Source organism: Lithobates pipiens, unplaced genomic scaffold (genome assembly GCF_037356315.1).
Source record: "Lithobates pipiens isolate NorthernLeopardFrog02 unplaced genomic scaffold, aLitPip1_a1.2 Scaffold_19, whole genome shotgun sequence".
Taxonomy (NCBI): Eukaryota; Metazoa; Chordata; class Amphibia; order Anura; family Ranidae; genus Lithobates; species Lithobates pipiens.
Genome location: NW_027507764.1, coordinates 466,137,097 through 466,159,267, shown reverse-complemented (window position 1 = coordinate 466,159,267; position 22,171 = coordinate 466,137,097). Strand labels below are relative to the sequence as shown.

The following is a 22,171-nucleotide window of genomic DNA, read 5'->3' as shown; positions in this document are numbered from 1 at the left end:
CCTCCCCATCTATACCTGTATCTATACTGTTTCTTTTAAAATACATTAGTATGAGCCTTAAATTATTTTCTATAGAGTCATACCCTCATCCTGAAACATGTTTGAGTGCTGCAAAAATTACACATAGTTCAGCTTGGAGTGATCATGTCACTAAAGCCTAGTACACATGGGCCAAATGTCAATATTCGGCCTGTGTGTACTGCAAACATTCCGACAAAAGCCGGCCATTCAGCAGGCTTCTTTTGAAGGGGCATGACCGAAAATGGTCTGGCGAAGTGTTCTGCCGCGGGGGGGGGGGGTCATTTTGGGCCCCCTCTGTCAGAACACAAGAGAACAGCAGGGGAGATTGCTGTACTAACATTGCATCAAAAAAAAATTTTTTAATACATTTAATACTCTCACTGCCCACGCCACCAATCTCTGCATCTCTGCTGTAGAGAAACTGCTAGTTGAAAATCCTTTAGAATATGGAACCCCCAGGGATATTGGATTTTGCATTTAGAGCACATTTCCTCTGCGGCGGTGCGCCTCTACCGTCTCCGGACCAGCCCATTTATACTTATTGTGTCCTGCAATGATGCAGGGGCTGGTGGAAGGGACTGCTAAGCGCGAAGGGGGACCAGAAGTTCAATGCTCCCAGAAGTATTGAATTCAGTTTCAGCTGGCGGTTTCTCTTGATTACAGCAGAAAGTGGAACATTTTCAACAAGCTGCAAGCTTGTTTTTTTTTAAACATATATATAGCACAGATATTATGGCATGCAATGTAAATATACACTTTGACAGAGGAAAAGATAATGTAGACATGGAATATCCTTTCATGCTTTTGGTGGCAGTGAAGGGTGTGTAAGACCCCTCTACACTTTCATAATGTGGAATCAAGGGCAATATTTAATGCTGCCACTAGATCTCCCCAGATGGTGGTAGATTGCTGTTTTTAAGGAAGTCCAGTCAGGGGAGTCTAGGCCAATGTTTCTCAACTCCAGGCATCAAGTACTTCCTACGAGTCATGTTTTCAGGATTTCCCTCAGATGAAACAGCTGTAGTAATTACTAAGGCAGTGAAACTGATCAAATCACCAGTGCAAAAATAACGGAAAGCCTAAAAACATGACCTGTCGGGGTTACTTGAGGATTGTTATTGAGAAACATTGTTCTAGGGAACAAGCCTGTCACTCTGGGTTGTTTAGCAAGTAGTACAAATAGTAAGGTGGTAGGAACCTTGGGAGAATTGCTGATGGGAAGAGAGAGGCGCTAACAGTGAGTGAGTAACCAGAGCTTGTAAGCTTGTAGCTTCCCTTTCAGGAGGAACCTGGACTATTCTACCAAGTGGGCACGGCTAGGGTAGCTGAAAGTTATTGTTACCTAAGAAATTCCATTTTGTGGGGAATAAATCTGGATTTGTTTCAACCATGTACATGGGTTCAGTGGAGAAGCCTTCTTACCTGCTTTCTCATGACATCCGTAGCTTGCATGATGTAACGGGGAGGCAGCCCATGACTTCGGGCAAGAATAAGAGCCTGTTCAAGAGTGACACTCAAAGTGCATCTGCAAGAAAATACAAAAATTATCTAAATAGAGCTTAAATACAAATTATGGAGAAAGGGCATCGGAAAAACTTTCATCATCATCAGTTGTGGGTCCTGCTGGTAAGGTAGAGGTTAAATGAAACCAAGGTCAGCTGGACTCTTCGAGACACATAGTAATTAAAAAAGGGGGTACCCCACATTAAATTTCAACCTTTTTCATTTGGTATCTCCCTTTGCACTTTCTTTAGCTCAAGTCATTGCCAATTTTATTTCATATACTGAATAATACCTGTTCAGAGCCCTATGGAACTGCCTTAATTATCCTACCTCAGCATCTGCTGCAGTGCTACAGGTGCTATTACAAATGTTTTTATACTTATTTAAGTAATATTGTACAGCAATTTTCATTGTAGCTTAAAGAGTTAAACATCTTAAATACAGTCACACACAGTAAATTAACCTACTGTGTTTTGTTTCCTAAATTGTGAGAGGGAGTACAATCTCCATGCATGCCCTGTTCCTGGTGTGATGTGGGAAAAGAGAGGGCATGGCTTGCCATAATGGCCTTGTAAAAGTAAGTGATGCTCAACAGGTTCAACCTGCTCTGTGCAGTGGTGGAGGAGCCTGGATCCCCCTCTTCTTGGGTCCCTCATCAATGCTCCTGCCCCCCCCCCCCCGTTGAGTGCCCCCACAGCACAGCTTTCTAGTGGAGCACCTGAGCCGAGCCGCAGCTCCATGTGTCCATTCAGACACGGATCCGTGGTTCCGCCCCACCCATTCTCTCTCTTGATTGGCTAACTGCATGAGGAGCCAATGGCACCGCTGCTGTGTCTCATCCAATCAGGAGGGAAAGTCCCAGACTGCTGAGGCATTTGTGCAGATCGCTGGATAGAGATGGGGCTCAAGTATTAGGGGGGCTGAGGGGGGCTACTGAACATAGAAGGCATTTTATCTAAATGCATAGAATGCATTAAAATAAAAAAACCTTCTACCTTTACAATCCCTTTAAAGGGTAACTCTACTTTAGTGGGGAAAAAAAATTGCTAATGAAGAAAAATTAATATAGCGTAAACAATTGTGACACAAGTCATATTGTAATTGAATGTTTTAAAAAAAATCCTTTCCTTTTCAATCTGCACCTACTGTAATTTTCTGAAAATGCAATGCAATATGACTACCTGGAGATGTTCTATACACAGAACGTGTACTGGACATACCCCAGAAACATAATTTCCTGCTTGTGTGATTGGCTAATTGATTTACCCAGAAGTCTGCACTAAGATGCAAGTCATATTTCAGGCATCTCATAAAACAAAAATGCAATTTTTGGTGAGCTACTAGGAACACGTAAAAAGGGATGCAGGCCCAGCGGATTTTCTCATTAGTGCTCTGCAGCTGCTGTAGCTGATTGATAATTATGAAACCACTCCCATTAGATTCACTGAGCACAGGGGCACAGAGGAACAAACAGGGATTTTTTCATAAAAACAAAAGGTAGGAATCTGCAACAAAGTTTGTTAAAATCCTTGTAATGGACATAGATCATGCAGGGGAAAATGTTTTTTTCTCTACAAAAGTGGAGTTACACTTTAAGCTTTGTCAATAAAACCTGGAAGCGGATTGGTTTCTATAAGATTTTGCACTCTCCAGCTTTAGTAAATAAACCCCAATGTTAGCGAATGACATGAAAAAAACAAATACATAAAACATTTTGAATAAGAGAACAGCAAGAACATAAAAAACAAACTTTTTTCTATGGCTACAAAGGCCACTTTTCAATGTTAGTAGACCATGCTTGCTGTTTCACAAAAGCCTATTTAAATCTGTATATAACAATGGAAATAAGGCATAAAGATGTGAAGGAGATATTTATACAGATTATGTTTTATTATGCATTAAAACATTAGACATTAGACATTTTCAACTGACTGTCCTAATTAAATGAATTGTGTCTACATAATTTATATTGTACATGTCTGTATAGCTGTAGCTGAGATGAAGGAAGAACATATCATGACATCTACTGAAATCAATTGAATTAAACTTCCCTATGCCCTCCTAGGGCACAAAACGCTATAATTTCCCCAAAGAGTAAACAAAATAAAAGGTTCATAGAACAACGATGTCCAGTAATTCCTAACAGTCAATCAGAAATCAGCTTTTATTAATTTAAGTAAACTGCTGAAAGTGCATATTTGATTAGCTATGGTAATTTAAAACATACGCTGTGTGTAGAACTAAGTTCCAAGATGAATGGGTTTAACTACATGGGCAAGCCACTCTTGAGCCGAGGAATGTCCACGTTAACCATGCAGGTATTTTGCTTTGTGGCGGTTTCCCTTTAAAGTTGAGCACCAGGCAGATACATAAAGACAATGCAGCTATCTATTCATTAATAAATCATTAAATGGTAAATGCATCTAGTATAAGTACATGACTTTGACTTGGTATCAGTCTCTTGCAATCCTTTATACAGTATTCAGAATGACAGAGGATGGGGCAAGGGTGGGAGCCAGCTAGATGTGCTGCATATACTCTATATCTTTCGACAAGAAACATGGTAATGAAAGGAGAAAACACAGGGATGACCTCATCAGTCTGCTGCTATTCATTTCCTATCCAATTAGAGAGCTGGAGGTTAAGACCCCTTTAACACTGGGGCGTTTTTCAGGCGCCTGTAAAGCACTTGAAAGAAACCTCATCTGCAATCTCAATGTGAAAGCCCAAGTGCTTTAAGAGCCCTTTCACACTGCCAGCACCTGAAAAACGCTGGTAAATCACCGCTTAAACTAGCGGCGCTTTACCAGTGTTTTTCAAGTGCTAGCGGGGCGCTTTTAACCCCTGCTAGTGGCCAAATAAAGGGTTAAAAGCGCCCACAAAGTGCCGCTGCCAAAAGCGCTTTGCAGGCACTTCCCATTGATTTCAATGGGAAGGGACGCTTTAGGACCGGTGCATTCACCGCTCCAAAAGCGCTGCAAAGAAGCTGCTTGAGGGACTTTTTTTGACGCCCTGCCAGCGCAGCGCCTCAGTGTGAAAGCACTCGGGCTTTTACATTGGGATTGCAGATGAGGCTTCTTTCAGGCGCTTTACGGGCACTTTTTTTTTTTAACGTAAGTGGCCGAAAAACACCCCAGTGTGAAAGGGGTCTCAGTGTGAAAGCACCCGGGCTTTCACATTGGGATTGCAGATGAGGCTTTTTTCAGGCACTTTACATGTGCTTTTTTTAAAGTTAAAGCGTCTGAAAAACGCCCCAGTGTGAAAGGGGTCTAAGAGAGAAGATCACTGTATTCTGCCATCTGTCAGGTTGTACTATGTGATGGGACAGCGTAAAACTCATTAGTTTAACCCCTTCACACCTAAGGCCCCTTTTACACTGGGGTGGGAGCGGCGTCGGCGGTAAAGTGGCAGTATTCAGCCCCACTGGAGTGAAAGGGGCCATTTTTTTTCAGGCGCTATACAGGCACTATTTTTAGTGCTGTAGCACCTGAAAAACGCCTCAGTGTGAAAGAGGCCTAAGGATAAAACAAATCTTAATACCTAAGCCCAATTTTGCAACTTTGACATGTATTAGTAAAACCGTACATATCATCACAACTACTTTGTGCACCCAGATGGATTATACCTTTTTTTTTTTTCAGAAAAAAATGTTAATGGATATGTAGGAAAACTGGCACAAAATAGTAGAATTTGTATTTATTTTTATTTAACTATATTTTTCTTGCTACTACCATAACCTATCACTAAAGAACAACCCAAAATACATGTTCCTGCTCCTGATGATGGCAGTAATACCAAATATGTTAGTTTTTGTTTCTACCCGTAGTACACCCCAGAAACAACAGTGCGCATTATGCTTTTTTTTATCCTACCTAAAACACACTGACACTAATTAAAAAAAAAAATCCAAGTCCAAAAAAAACACTGACCATGACCCAAACACTAACCCTGGGGCTGACCTAGATCAAACCTTGATCTAGTTTTTTTTTTCTACACACACTTTTTTTTTATCTATCTCTGCAAGGAAAGTGAAAGAAACAATGTATCTGTCTTGTCCATTCACAGAGACAGAAAACACGGGGGTGGGCTTCACAGTGACAATCACTGTGATAGCCAATCAGAGGCTATCACAGCGATCAGGTGATCCGGAATTGGATATTTCGGGTTCCGATCGTTAGAACGGTGAGACCCAGTCTCTGTGCTGGGAGAGCACCTTATGACACGCCCCCAGCACAAAGGGAGATACACAAATATGCACCCCACAGAAAAAAGCACAGTCCAGTGGGGCCACATATTTGCATACGGTCGTTGTGAAAAGTTTAAAGACAGAAATACAAATCTTTGGTATATAGATCAGTTATCTTATATGTACAGTATCCAGTGGTGGCTGGTTCTCAAAATTTTTTGGAGGCCGCAAACAAACTGAAAAATTATAAAATAAAAAACATCAATTGCAGCTTCACTGTGCCCATCAAATGCAGCCACTGTGCCCATCAATTGCAGCCACTGTGCCATCAAACGACGCCACAGTGCCTATCAATTGCAGCCACTTTTCCCATCAAATGCTGCCACTGTGCCCATCAAATGCTGCCACTGTGCCCATCAAATGCTGCCACTGTGCCATTGAATGCTGCCACTGTGACTCCCCCCCCCCCACCCGCTCGCTGTCTGCCCGGAACTGTCCCTGTCTTGGTGGCGCACTAGGTGACAGCTGCGAGCGGTGTCCTCCATGCATCTCCTCCCGTCATCTCCTCCTGATAGGTGTCCAATCACAGCACCCACCCTTTCAGCCAATCAGGTGACAGGTTACAGACCCAAGCACCTGATTGGCGGAGAGGAGGTTCAGTGTTAGGAAAGTGAATATTCATTCGCTGTTCTAACGCACCTGGGTGAACTGCGAGCGCCAAGCATGGCGCTCACAGGTCACCTGTTTTGACACCTATTAGAGCCTATAGCTCTTATCAGGTGCTTCAAAAACACCCCAAGCTTCTGTAATTTCAGGCGTCCGGCACCTGAAAAGGGACCAGGCGCCTGAATAGGGGATGGCAGCGGCGGGCATGGATAGATTCATGCTATGCATTACGGTCGTTGTGAAAAGTTTAAAGACAGAAATACAAATCTTTGGTATATAGATCAGTTATCTTATATGTACAGCATCCAGTGGTGGCTGGTACTCAAAATTTTTTGGAGGCTACAAACAAACTGAAAAATTATAAAATAAAAAACATCAATTGCAGCTTCACTGTGTCCATCAAATGCAGCCACTGTGCCCATCAATTGCAGCCACTGTGCCATCAAATGAAGCCGCTGTGCTATCAAACGCAACCAGTGTGCCCATCAATTGCAGCCACTTTTCCCATCAAATGCTGCCACTGTGCCACCAAATGCTGCCACTGTGCCATTGAATGCTGCCACTGTGACTCCCCTCCACCCGCTCGCTGTCTGCCCGGAACTGTCCCTGTCTTGGTGGGGCACTAGGTGACAGCTGCGAGCGGTGTCCTCCATGCATCTCCTCCCATCCTCTCCTCCTGATAGGTGTCCAATCACAGCACCCGCCCTTTCAGCCAATCAGGTGACAGGTAACAGACCCAAGCACCTGATTGGCGGAGAGGAGGTTCAGTGTTAGGAAAGTGAATATTCATTCGCTGTTCTAACGCACCTGGGTGAACTGGGTGAATCTATCCACTGGTCATGAATCTATCCACTGGTCACAGAAGGGGTGGCTGGAGGGAAGGAGCGGCGCCTGTGCGCCCTTATGGATGGGCCGCCACTGACAGTATCTCACAAAAGCGAGTACACCCCTCACATTTTTGGAAATATTTTATTATATCTTATCTTGTGACAACACTGAAGAAAATCCACTTTGCTACAATGTAAAGTAGTGAGTGTACAGCTTGTATAACAGTGTAAATTTGCTGTTCCCTCAAAATAACTCCATTATTTAAAGCCATTATTGTCTAAACCGCTAGCAACAAAAGTGAGTGCCCCTAAGTGAAAATGTCCAAATTGGGCCCAATTAGCCATTTTTCCTGCCTGGTGTCGTGTGTCTCATTAGTGTTACAAGGTCTCAGGTGTGAATGGGGAGCAGGTGTGTTAAATTTGTTGTTATCACTCTCACTCTCTCATACTGGTCACTTGGAAGTTCAACATAGCACCTCATGGCAAAGAACTCTCTGAGGATCTGAACAAAAATAATTGTTTCTCTACATTAAGATGGCCTAGGCTATAACAAGATTGCCAAGACCCTGAAACCGAGCTGCAGCACAATTTCCAAGACCATACAGTGGTTTAACGGGACAGGTTCCACTCAGAACAGACCAAAGAAGTTAAGTGCATGTGCTCAGCGTCATATCCAGAGGTTGTCTTTGGGAAATAGATGTATGAGTGCTGCCAGCATTGCTACAAAGTTTGAAGGGGTGGGAGTTCAGCCTGTCATTGCTCAGACCATACACTGCACACTGCATCAAATTGGTCTGCATGGCTGTTGTCCCAGAAATAAGCCTCTTCTAAAGATGATGAAAAAGAAAGCCTGCAAACAGTTTGCTGAAGACAAGCAAACTAAGGACATGGAATACTGAAACCATGTCCTGTGGTCTGATGAGACCAAGATAAACCTATTTGGTTCAGATGGTGTCAAGCATGTGTGGTGGCAACCAGATGAGGAGTACAATGATAAGTGTGTCTTGCCTACAGTCAAGCATGGTGGTGGGAGTGTCATGGTCTGAGGCTGTATGAGTGCTGCTGGCACTGAGGAGCTACAATTCATTGAGGGAACCATGAATGGCAACATGTACTGTGACATGCTGAAGCAGAGCATGATCCCCTCCCTTTGGAGACTGGGCCACAGGGCAGTATTCTAAGATGATAACGACCCCAAACACACCTCCAAGATAACCACTGCCTTGCTAAAGAAGCTGAGGGTAAAGGTGATGGACTGGCCAAGCATGTCTCCAGACCTAAACCCTATTGAACATCTGTGGGGCATCCTCAAACAGAAGGTGGAGGAGCGCAAGGTCTCTAACATACACCAGCTCCATGATGTCGTCATGGAGGAGTGGAAGAGGACTCCAGTGGCAACCTGTGAAGCTCTGGTGAACTCTATGCCCAAGAGGGTTAAGGCAGTGCTGGAAAATAATGGTGGCCACACAAAATATTGGCACTTTGGGCCCAATTTGCACATTTTCACTTAGGGGTGTACTCATTTTTGTTGCCAGCGGTTTATACATGAATGGCTGCATGTTGAGTTATTTTGAGGGGACAGCAAATATACACCGTTATACAAGCTGTACACTCACTACTTTACATTGTAGCAAAGCGTCATTTCTTCAGTGTTGTCACATGAAAAGATATAATAAAATATTTACAAAAATGTGAGGGGTGTACTCACTTTTGTGAGATACTGTATTTCATCTATGTGTTTAACTGTTTGCCTGGGGTTATAGCTCTAAAGAATCCTCTGCTGAAGGCACTAGTTTATAATTTGCTACCTATGCGTTTCTTGTACCAAACTTTCACTTTAGCTGACATTCCAAAGACCATTTTAAAATACACACAAATAACATCTCCTCTTTCACCATTCATAATTCTTTGCCTACTGAATATACTGTTTATATATTGCATACACAGAAATTATGAGGCGGAGTGGCAGCATTGTAAATCAAACCTTCTCGTAGTAGTTTTCATTTTAAACCATTTTGCTTTTACATTATATAGTGAATCCAATACATTATTCAGTCTAAGCTGGGAAAGGCTTGGACAGGTTCTAATAAGACTGAATCATGAAGGTCTGCGGCATCTGGGCTGTAATAGGTGATGTAAACAATACAAGATGAGGGATGGAAAGTGAATTGGGACCAACTAGTCTCTGACGGCATTTGGTGTAATAAATGGCATGGTTCAAACCCGAGGAAGGAGGAAAAGAAGCTGCCATAGATGATGACTGCTAGCATTTACTAACATAATGCAGTGGTGCAATTACGTGACCTTCAACTCTCTGCATAACATGGTCTGTTAACATATGAACTCTTACCTAGCACTAAACATATTACTCAGGCAAAATAACTCATGAAGAAAACCTGAATTACAGTATATTGATCAGATTATAATAAAGCACCAACGACTGGCATACTATATTGCCACACTACCATTTGGCCTCTTCTAATGAACAGTATCTTTTATACTGTACAAGCACTAAATAGAAAATGGTAACACACACAGGAATTATACTTATAGGGTATATATATTGAACCAGTGCAGGTCTCCATATTCAGTCTTTATCCCCCTTAATTAGCAAAATGTACTAGGGACTGGATCCAGTCTGGTTTATATCATAAGAATTACTGAGATAAAATTAGCTTTTTTATCATTTAGATTTTGATAACTCAATCATTTAAGGTAGGTTGTGGCATGGATCTGAAGAGTGACCTTTCGATCATTGCCGAAGGCAGCAGAACATTTAGGCATCCTCTTGTACTTGATTACTCTGTGAATGTCTGGTTTAATGTCTTGCATTATGCATTAAAACTGACACCTATTTTATTAATAGCAACCAGGCCTGGAGGCATACTTTTAACCATAAACTGCTGTGTTAAATTCATAGCATTTTCTTTAGACAGTATAGAGTTTACCACTTTTTGCATATGTGGTAGCACCAGAAATAAAAATACCTAAACAACTATGACACCATAGGTCTCATTGCTGCAATATTGAAAGGTCTGTTTGTAACCAGGTTTCTTGCTGTGTTGTGTAATTTTATACCACTAAAGGTGGAACAGAACTTAAAAAGTAAAGGTTTGCTGTGTTTGAGGTCGCTCACCCACACCCACACAGCTTTCACATTACTTATTGCCATAGACATTAATAGGTTTCCATCACGCAGCACCAGGTGGCCCCAGCTGCCTAAAGACAGCCCATGCATGACTAACTGTCATTTGGTGAGTGTCAAGCAACAGGAGTGGTTGTGTTCAGCAGGCAGCGGATCTTTTTCATTGTGCAGGTTGGTCGGTCTGATTCCAAAAAGCACCCCCTGCACCCCCGCAGCCACCAGGACAATGATGTGGGCAAGAGGCCCTTGTCTTCATCGCATTGGGACAAGGTGCTTTGCTAGGGGAACCTGAGCTGAGCTGAGTGTCAGATAAGGGTCTGGTATGAATTTTGGGGGAAGCCTGCCATTTTTTTTCTTTGCGTGAGGTTCCCCTTAAAACCCATACCAGACGGAATAGCCTGGTATGAATTTTGGGGTGGACTGCATGCATTTTTTTTGTTGGCGTGGTGTCCCCTTCAAAATCCATACCAGACCTGAACAGCTCACTGGCTTCAAGGCAGGAGAGGGGGCAAGGGTGGCTGGCTCAAACTCTTAGCAACACATTGAGAGGCTGAGCCAGCTGTTGGTCCAGCATCTGGGCAGATCCCAAACTTATTGTAATGATCCCTGCAGTGTCTGGACCGGCTCTGTGACACCAGCTGACCACAGACTTCAGCCCGCTGTAGGCTGAATCTTGGTCACCGGAATGCACAACTAAGTATACCCCTGTGACCCACAGGAGAAGTGTGACCAAAAGAGCTTGACTATACTAACTTTCATAGGAATATAAAATACATTCAGTGGACTTACTTCCATGGATATGAATAAAATTCATAATATTTTAGATTAAAAAATAGTTAAATAAAAATAGCCACCTCCTGCATGTATTTTTTTACTTCACAGGCAATCCTTGGTTATGCAGTTGTTCACATTTTATACAGGTTTTTTAGGCTAGCCCTTTCACCATGTGGTCTATGTTATATCTAGTGACACCTACGTAAACATGCATATGGAAAAGACTGCAGAACTAGATTTACTTTGCTACCTAACCCTTTTTTTTTTTTTAAAGATATTTTTTATTGCATTTTCTTAACAGACATACATCCATACATAAAAACAAAATATACTCACACAGAGTACAGCATGCTCCTATTCCAGTTTATAACTAAGGGGGTTGTACATCATGTAAACATTTCGCTAGGTAGTGTAGAAATATGTCCTATACGGGTATCAATCTTGGAGGTTAAGTGTTATAGTTCCATACATTATGACTATGGCAAAGTTCAGTGTAGTAGTACAGTACAGATTTCACAGTGCAAGAGAGGGTCAGGGGGCTATCTAGCCATTAGCCCCAGGTTTTGTGGAATATTTTTTTCCTCTTTCGGATATCAAAGGTGAGATTATATAGAGGCAGGGACTCATTAACCAGTTTTAACCAAAGAGTTCGAGTTGGGATTTCTGACCCCTTCCACGTCATAGAAGGGACTTCTTTGCATTCAAATAAAGGATGCAGAGTAGTTTCTTGGCCTGGGAGGGAATGGTGAGGTTGCCAAAGATGCCCAAGAGACAATTCTTGGAGTTGACTATATTTGGGAGACCCAGTGCAGAGGAGATGAAGGAGCCTATGTTTCCTCAGAAATCTTGTACTATGGGACTGGTCCAAAAGCAGTGGAGAAAATCAGTCGTCTGTCCACATCCCCGGAAGCATTCAGCAGAGGGGGATATTCCCATTTTATGCATCTTAGCTGGAGTGAGGTGTGAGTGTGGAAATATTTTAATTTGGATCATCCTGTCCCTGGAGGAAATAACAGAGGCCTGGAATGTGACAGAATTCAGACCAGTCGTCTTCTGTAATAGGGGCATCTATGGAGTCCCATTTCTTTTGTGCTGTCTTAAATCTAGGGTTGATGTTTGTCACGAGGGCTGAGTAGTAGGTAGAGATGAGTTTTGTCTGGTCTGGGGACCTAAGGAGTTTTTCTATGGCGGGTGTTTTGAGAGGGCTGTCCAGGGAACCAAATTGTATTCATATTGCATGTCTGAGTTGGTAATAGTAAAATAGATAAGTATGTGGTAGGTCAAAGTCTAAGCACATCTGAGAGAAGGATTTGAAACCTTGAGGGGTATATATGTGGCATAGGTATTTGATTCCCCTGGACGTCCATCTTTCGGGATCAGGCATGGTGCATAGTTCCTTAAGAGTAGAGTTAAACCACAGTGGACTATTGGGGGAATCCCTCCAGGAGTCAGTGGAAAGTTTCACTACTACAGTTTGGAATAGGGAGAGGGAGGTACGTATAATGGTCATACCTGGTCCAGGTGATGTGCATCCTCTATATACAATGTTATGAGGAGTTTCAAAGAAGGAGACTATAGCTACTTCAGTAGTGGTACAGGCATTGTTAGGGTTGGGATGAAGCCAATTGTGGATGCTAACTAGCTGGGATGTTAGATAGTAAAGGTAGAAGTTAGGGAAGGCCAGTCCGGCCATGTGGGATTGGAGGCGTAGTGTCTCTAGTGCAACTCTAGAGGGGCGACCAATTCCAGAGAAGTGGAGTCAATACTTTTAAAAATGGATTTGGGAATTTTACAAAGGGAATTTGCCATGACATACAGTAATTTAGGCAAGTAAATCATCTTGAAAATATTGCCTCTTTCCATGAGGTCTAGGGGTAGATCCTTCCACTGTTTGGCTTGGTCTAGGGGAAAAAGGATTGATTTGTCCCAATTCACTCAGAATCCGGAAAAGTCACCAAATGTGTTCATTTTAGCTAAAAGGTTGGTGAGAGAGTCTTGGGGTTCTGCTAGGTAAACTAAAGTATCATCTGAGTAGAAGAATATCCTCTCCTCTATATCATTTATGGGAAGGCCTTTAATTGAGGAAAAGCTATGGATCAGTACAGCCAGGGGCTCCATAGCCAGAGCAAACAAGAGGGGTGGCAAAGGGTATCCCTGCTTGGCACCTCTGGTGATTGGGAATGGTTCAGTAACAATGGAATTTGGTTTGTATGCAGGCTAGTGGTAAGTTATAGAGGAGACGCATCCGTGCTATAAGTCGGGGGCCGAGCCTGTACAGTTGTAGCACCCGGAACAAATAAGGCCACTCCACACTGTCGAAAGCCTTGCAAGTGTCCAGTGATACAACAACACGAGTTGGCAGACAGTCATGAGGGCAGGTCATGTTGTGGAATAGTCTACGGACATATACTCTGGTTGAACCACTGGGTATTAAGCCCCCCTGTTCACTCCCAACCAATTTCGCAACCACTTTGACCAACCACCTGAAGTGTGCATAACATTCAGCTGGGAAACCATCCAAGCTTGGTGTCTTATTGGTCAGTAGCTGCAAAACTGCAAGGGAGAGTTCCTCTATAGAGAGGGGTTCATCTAGGTCTGCACAGCCTTGGTCCAACAGTTGAGGAAGTGCTGTTTGGGTTAAGTATACGTCGAGTTGGGTCTCAGAGTAGTGGGCTCTAGTAGTATAGAGGTCACAGTTATATCCTGAGGGATGTCGCTAATCTTATCCTGGGATATCAGGATCCCAGGGATTGAGATAGGGGTATGGTTGGATTTGGTTAGGTAGGCAAGTAGGCGTCCGGCCTTATTGCCATGTTCAAATGTCTTTTGTGTAACATAGAGCATGCGTTTTTTTTAATAAGGTCTAGCAGGCAGAGCTCATACTCCCTATGACTATGCAACCACGGGTTAGTGTATCTGTACTAGGGTTTTGAGCATAGATCATCTCTGCAAATGTCATTGCACTTTCTAGGTCCTCAGTGCTCTGCTTGGCATTTTTGCGCAAAATACCTGTGTGTCAATGCTGCAGGATATAAAATTCACCTGTAATATATAAGGCACAAACGGTAACAATCATATAAGGCACAACATGTGTAAATGTTGGGAGTATCAGGTGTTAGAACTGGCCATGATCGCCGTCAGGTCTTCTGCAGGGGTAGTAAAAGGTAGCTGGTGAAAAGGGGGCAGTATAGGTGTAGTCCATGGGTTAGCCCCAACATCAGGGATGTAGGTGTTGATTAGAGGATTAGGAAATCCTGTGAGTGTCCCAACAGACATCAGATGCTCCCTAACCCTTTTATTGCAATCAGACTGATTTGAAGTTTTAGCTGGTATACAATGGATGACAAAAACGTAAAAAACAATAAAGGATAATGGATGGTAAGACAGAATTTAAAATAATTTTGGCATTATTCAGTAAAATACATAATAAACAAATGTAGTTTTTCTCCTTACCCTGAATTCTTCTATAAAATAACACATTGTAGAAAACCAGCGTTCTGTTGAAAATAAATGTATTTCTTGCAGAGATGACGTTTTTAACTACTAATAGCAGCATTTTGCCTATGCAAGTGAAATGAGTAACGGATTTCAAGATGTGAATTGCAACACATAAAAAGTCATTTGCAGAGATTAGATTGTAAGACTGCTTACTGAATAAAAAATTCTGGCAGCTGCACAGCTACCTACAAGGAAAGCTGATTGACTGTACCCCGAACATGCTAATACTGACTATTGAGCCTTTTCTTAGGCTACTGCGGGATAAATATTGGATATGTTACCTTCATTGCAGTGTTACCATGCACATAGACGAAGGCAGCACTAACGGCTTGCATCTATCAGCCCTGCTTGTCTAAATACATTACTGTATAAACCAATTTTTCTCCACTGTATTCTCCCTGTGGCATATTTCCAATCAATACGTACAGCTTTTTAAGGTACTCTATACATTTATATAAACTGTCAGTGGCTCTTCTGAAATTCCTAAAATATAAAGAATTTTGATTTTAATTTCCATGTAATTCTAATTCTAATCCCCGGTAAATCATCCTTCTAAAACTTGCAATGTATGCACCAACAAAATAAATATGATTCATCATAACATAGAATTAGAATTATTATTATTATTATTATAATACAGGTTTTATATAGAGCCAACAGTTTGTGCAGTGCTTTACCAAATGGGAGCAGACAGTACAGTTACAATACAGTTCAATACAGGAGGGATCAGAGGGTCCTGCTCGTTAGAGCTTACAATCTAGATTGTATATTGTTATATATACCTTCGGACGGTATATCTCTGCTACTAAACAACTGTTTTTAAGGGATTTCTTGTATTTCGATTTCTGTGGCTTGGCAAACACATGTGGCATTCAGTTACCTTTAATCTTCTGCATGACATGTTTTTCACAAAGCCAATAGAGATTGCCTAAGGCCCCTTTCACACGGGACGGATCAGTAATGATCCGCCCCGTGATAATCCGCTTGCTCAGTGGGGATCGCTCCGTTGTCCCCACTGAGCTGACGGCGGACAGGGCGGTCTCTGCACACTGTGCAGGGACCACCCTGTCAGCTCTCCTCTCTCCTCTATGGGGGATCGGATGAGCACGTACCATCTGTCCGTGTTCATCCGATCCGCTCTGCAGACAATAGAAAAATAGGATTTTCTTCCGTCTGCAGAATCGAACAATAGCGGAGGCGGATGATAGCGGGTGTCTGTGGATGTTCATCCATAGGAATGAATGTATGTCCGTATTTCATCCGCAAACGGATGGATGAAATACGGACATACTGTCCGCATGTGTGAAAGGGGCCTAATTTGTAGCAATTCTTTAAAATCTAAAAATATATTCACAGTAAGTTTATTTTTTCATATGGGGACTGCTTGGACTTATCTGCTCATCTGCACCACCATGACCTTGTGAACATTCCAAACCACCTGACGCTCTAGGAGGCTTGCTCTTACATTTATGATCATTGGAAGGAGTATCCCTCTTACACAGATTGACAGATTAAAAAAAAAAAAAAACATGGAGGCCAAATCTAAGAGACAGAAGCTGCTCATTGCTAAGGGAACCCCTAACAAATCCAAAAAGAACCCTGGTTGAGAAAAGCTGGCATAGACAATATGTCTACCTCTTTATTTAATCATTATGTTAGCTGAGCTAGCATTCAGCCTTCCGGGGCAGTAGGGCATATTATTGTTAACATTGGAACATAAACTCCCAGGGTAAGAGCACCAATTGGCCCAGTGCTGTCATAAGGAACGAGTAACACGCTTCTATATATCCTGGAGTACCGGGTATTTCCTTTGGCTTCCAGCATTGAATGGATTGGCGAGGGCATGAAGGAAATTGAAATATATACTATTAGGTAGGAGGGAAATAAAGGAAATCCCTTACTTTGCTTTAAATGGACAAAACACAGGTTATTATTATCATCATCCTAGCAGGTTGAGCTCCCATCCAGCTCTTTGTGATATCAGATACAGCTTGAAACATTATTTATGCAACCCACAACATCGCCCTCACTGCAGATATCCATATATTATAAAATTTTCTTGATTGAATCATTTACTTAAAGCAAATTCATTTCACAATTAAGTTTCTCTGCACTTCACTATGCCAGGCAATTTTACTAAGTGAGACTGTATCAAAAATGATCTATTGCACCGGTACTATATGCTGCCTAGCAATGTACAGTATCAATATATAAGAACAATAAATAGCACATCACTTATTGTGAAGTTATTAAATTGTTTCTTCACAATAGATTTAAATGGGTTCTTTTATATGAAGATTTATGTGTCCCCGTCCACTAGGTTTGCGGATCTGTCATTTAGAAAATGCAATACACGAAAAAAATATGGAAACAGTGCACCACTCTCTGAATTTATTATTCACTACAGTGAGAGCTAATGAGCACAACATCAGGGGGCGCATTGTTCATAATGTAAATGGACAGGATCATTAAAGCTGTATTAAACCCAAAAGCAAACATTTGTTATATTGGAGCTAGAGCTGCAGGATTCTGGCCAAAATGAGAATCCACATTTTTTTGCTCAGAATAAAAAGATCACGATTCTCGCAGTGTAAAATCTTTCACATTATACAAAAACAAATTGGGCTAACTTTACTGGTTCCTTTTTTTTAAATTCATTAAAGTGTAATTTTTTCTCCAAAAATTGCATTTGAATCACTGCTGCACAAATACAGTGTGACATAAAATATGGCAACAACCACCATTTTATTCTCTAGGGTCTCTACTAAAGAAAATATATACAATGTCTGGGGGTTCTAAGTCATTTTCTAGCAAAAAAAAAAGATTTTAATTTGAAACCAACAAATGTCAGAAAAAGGTAAGTGGTTAAACGTCCTTCATTTACACACCAACGTGTATGCCTTTGATCTAAAGGAAAAATTGTTACAATGTTTATACTTTAAACTCCACTGGTAAAGAATGTTGTGATTCTTGGCAGACTGCCCATTTTTTTTTTCTTTCTTTTGACAGCTGTTGGTTTTAGCAGAGCAGAGAGAATTCTCTGCATAGAAAGAATCAGGAAATACGGTACTTTGTCAAGATTGCAATGGGGAAAAAGATTGCGATAATGATTCTTAACGATTAATCGTGCAGCTCTAATTGCAGCTTAGCAATTTTTTTATGTATAAGCTGTGTTTGGGGATTGCGCCCCCTATTGTTTTTTTATACAACCCAAAATTTCTATAGTGCATATGTTATGATTATATGCTAAAAATTATATAACAAAAATTATTAATTTCTATCCATCATTTCAGTGATTCACAACATATGTTAATATACGTGTAATACTCCCACCGGAGACACCTCTGAGTGTTTAACAACTCCCAAATGAAAAATAAAAATATAAAAATTGTAAACCAAAAAAATAAAAGATAATAAAAAATAGTCCTCAAATGCAATGGTCCTTATTCTTATATCCGGATCCCCCCACTATTATATGGGTACAGTCCATATAAACAAACTTGTTTGCTGTAGCTGATAAGTGTGTGAACTGGAGTTTGGCTTCAATCTGTTAGTGTATCTAAATCTGCTAATACATTTAACATTACCCTCCTCCAAGACCGACAATGCTGCTGTATGCTGTGCCTCCTGTGCTCATTCATTCAGAGCTGAGTCTCACTAACACAAGAGGTGTATTACTAAATCAGATCTCCAGGTGAAAACAGTGAAAAAAGCCAAAGAAAATAAAACTGATGCAGCTTTCACATCTAATCATTGGTAAGCTACAATATAATACATTTTTGTTTTATTACCTCTTTAAAGGGAAAAATCGTTGTATAATGATTTTGGGTCAATTTTTTTTAGATTCTCTTTAGAAGATTACGCGTTTTTATACTGTTTTATATAATTTTTCACTATCTGTATACAATCTTTGTATAACGTTTAATAAAAGACAAAATCTTAGCTTTTGTAAACAAAAGGCTTCTTTCAGCACAGCTGTAAAATAATCAAGCTCGGTGGTATAACGAAAAAGCTAGGTATTTCAAGACAACTAAAAGCTCATCTCCATGTTTCCTGTGACTTTAAATAATTTATTTGGACCAAGCTGGCCCAAACACACTATTGGCTTCACTAAGTGCTGCAGTGTCTCTAAGCATTGTATGTACTGCATGTAACTTCATCTACATACAGTACACAGTGCTTGGTTCTGGCTCTGAGACAGAGACTTCCCATCTCACACCCAGAACAATGCAGAGTCAGTCTGAGCAGTGGTCAGCCATTTATAGGCAACTGTGTATTCTGTAAATGTGTCAGGGCTGGCTCAGCTCTTCCTTCTCTGAGCTGAATTGTCAGCTCTCATCTCTCTCCACAGTTACCCAACTGTTCCTGATCCTGCCCGTCTGACCTGCCTACTTAAAGCTGTCCAGCTCACTTAATCTCAGCCTTTGCCTTGGTCAAATCACTAGAAACCATCTCCTACGTTCCTGTTTAAAGACTGGCTTGCTGACATCCCTTCTGGCTCCTTATCCTGCTTGCTGTTCCTCTACTTGGATCCCTGACTTCTGGCCTGGCTGATTACCTGATCTGGTTACTGAACTTTGGCTTATCTGATTACCCGATCTGATTACTGTACTCTGGCTTGGCTGACTACCCGATCCGGTTACTGGACTTTGGCTATGCTTTGACTACGCTTACTCTATTTACCTTTTTATTTTTATTAATAAACAAGTGTGATTTTACTGTACTTCTGTCTCAGTCTGGCTCATGGTTTCTGACAAAATTAATACAAAGCTTCCTCTGATTGGCTGAGTCAAAGGGGTGGGCTGATGACATCAAGCTTTCTGACTCACCCAACTGACTGTATTTTTCCCGATGTGACATGGTAAGTTTCTGTCTCACAGCCAGGGCCCGAGCACTGTGTACTGTGTGTGGCTGAAGCTACATGCACTACATACAATGCTTAGAGCTAGTGCAGCACTTAATGAAGGAAATAGTTCATTTGAATCAGTTTGGTTCAAACAAACTATTTAAAGTCACAGGAAACATGGTATTAAGCTTAAATGTTCAGATTAACCACTTCACCCCCTGTAAGAATTTGCCACCTTCTGGACCAGGTCATTTTTTGTCACTTTAACTGACAAATGCATGGTCGTGCGACGTTGTACCCAAACAATATTAACATCCTTTTTTTGGTGGTATTTGATCACCTCTGTGATGTTTATTTTTTGTGCTATAAACAAAAAAGAGCGACGATTTTGAAAAAAAAACCCAATATTTTCAACTTTTTGCTATAATAAATATCCCCAATTTTTTTTAAAACAAAAACAAATTTCTTCATCAGTTTAGGCCAATATGTATTCTTCTACATATTTTTGGTAAAAAATCGTAATAAGCATATATTAATTGGTTAGCGCAACAGTTATAGCGCCTGCAAAATAGGGGATAGATTTATGGCATTTTTATTATTATTATTTTTACTACTAATGGCGGTGATCTGCGATTTTTAACAGGACTGCGCCATTACGGCGGACAGATTGGACACTTTTTTGGACCAATTGACATTTATACAGCGGTCAGAGCTAAAAATAGCCAAAGATTACTGTATAAATGTCACTGGCAGGGAAGACATTAACACTAGGAGGCGATCAAGGGGTTAAGTGTGTCCTAGGAAGGTGTTTCTAACTGTGGGGGGATGGGACTGACTGAAAGTAGAGAGAGAGATTGCTGTTCCTGATTACTAGGAACAGCAGATCTCTCTCTACTTCCCTGACAGAACAGGGATCTGTCTGTTTACATTGACAGATCCCCGTTCTGTCTCTGTGAGGAGCGATCGCGGGTGGCTGGCGGACGTCATGACCGCCGGCCACGTGCATCGGGTCTGGCGTCATGCCGTGGGCGCGCCCCCTAGAGCTCTTAATGCGGCCAACTTACACCTACAGCAATTCAACCAGGAAAGCCAACCTGCCGCTGTATAATGGTGGCTGGTCGGCAAGCAGTTAGGTTAGCAGTTAGCCATACATATAAGGATTTCTCTCACTCAACCCTGTGGGCTGAACAAAAGGAATCAATAGACTTCCCCAACCATGCTAAACAGAATAAAGGAATCTCCCCTTCTGGCTTTTGTATTCTGACAGCCGCTGCACTGCCCAAACAGTGACTGCATCTGAATGGCTGCATTTGTTACTCAGCACTGCAGTTCTCTGTCTGGCTCCTCCCATTTTAAGACCTAATTTTGTTGAACCAGGTGGTGCCAACTGGGCCACCCATGGCTTATATTTTGAGCCATGTAAGGCCAGCATAAATCAGATAAATATATTTTAGTTGCATCAAAATAAAAGGTGTTCATGGTCTTAGAGTTAGTTTTCTTTAGAAGCAGCCACAGCCTGACCAGAAAAGTCTGCTCTTGCCAGCATACTTTTAAAGAAGGATCCTTGCTCTGTGTGGAAGCAGTGGTATGACATGTTCCCTGCTAAGTCAGAGATATAGCTCTCTAATCATCAGGTAGCAGGAGCTTTGCTGAATGGTAAACTAGGTCTGCCTAGCGGCAGAGGAAGATATGGAGGGCAGGGCCGGAACATTTTTTTTTGTAAAAGTTGCTATAAAAGCAGGCTTTAAAATAAAAGGTAGAGTTGAGCTTTAATAGGTTTTAATGATTATATAATTGGAATAAAGTGTGCACTTTTGTATTTGCCTGCACTTATACCTTAAAGCCCAACTGGGAGCTAATTTGAAGGTCCCACAGGCATAGCTCTTGGTGCAATACTCACCTCCTCTCTTGTGTGGTAGCAATTTCTTTTTGTCACAAAATGACTTCAGTATTCTAGTTTGAATGATGCCCAGCTTCATTTTAACCCAGAAGACTGAGAGCATACAATAAATACAAAATATAAATATGTCCCTTGACAAGGGGGCCATTGGGGAAGGCCAGGCTTGGCATTTATTAATGTTGTCCTGATCTGGCCAAAACAAATCTGCAAATAAACTTAAAGTGGTTGTAAACCCTTACAAATCACTTTGACCTACAGGTAAGCCTAGATTAAGGCTTACCTGTAGGTCCAAGAAATATCTCCTAAACCTACACGGTTTAGGAGGTATTTACTAAAAGACTAGATTTTAGGGGGACCCACGCCGTTTTTTCGGCGTAGGGGTTCCCCTTTAAATCCATACCAGGTGACGGGGCTAGCGAGGTGTCAATATCGCCGATGGAGGCGGCGACATTGACTTCCTTCGCTAGTTCCATCTACCTGGAGCCACGTTCAAAACTGACTTTTCTCCGTGTGTGGGCAAGTCCGTTCACTTCAAAAGACTAGCACACAGACGGGCGGATTGTCCGCTGGAATCTGCAATTTTGAGTCAAAACTTCTTTCTAAGTCCGCCAGACTTTGGGAAGAAAAAGTCAGCCGGAGCCCACACACGGGCGGATTGTCCGGCAGACTCTGGTCCGCAGGACCAAGTCCGCCGGATAATCAAATCATGTGTACGCGGTTGGCATAACAGTTTGAGTTCCTGCTGAACTGGCTGAAATTCGAACCACGTATGGCCGGCTTAGTTAGGTTTTGGGTGAACTTCCAC

General features: G+C 41.7%; 1 protein-coding gene across 1 annotated transcript in view; it reads right to left on the bottom strand.

Moving 5' to 3' along the window:
- The window catches only part of PREX2 (phosphatidylinositol-3,4,5-trisphosphate dependent Rac exchange factor 2), a 436,082-nt gene that overhangs the window by 40,008 nt on the left and 373,903 nt on the right, over nucleotides 1-22,171 (bottom strand). The window contains exon 38 of the mRNA XM_077492842.1: nucleotides 1,444-1,546. Within this exon, the coding sequence (XP_077348968.1) occupies nucleotides 1,444-1,546 (103 nt within the window). The remainder of the gene's footprint in view (nucleotides 1-1,443; nucleotides 1,547-22,171) is intronic.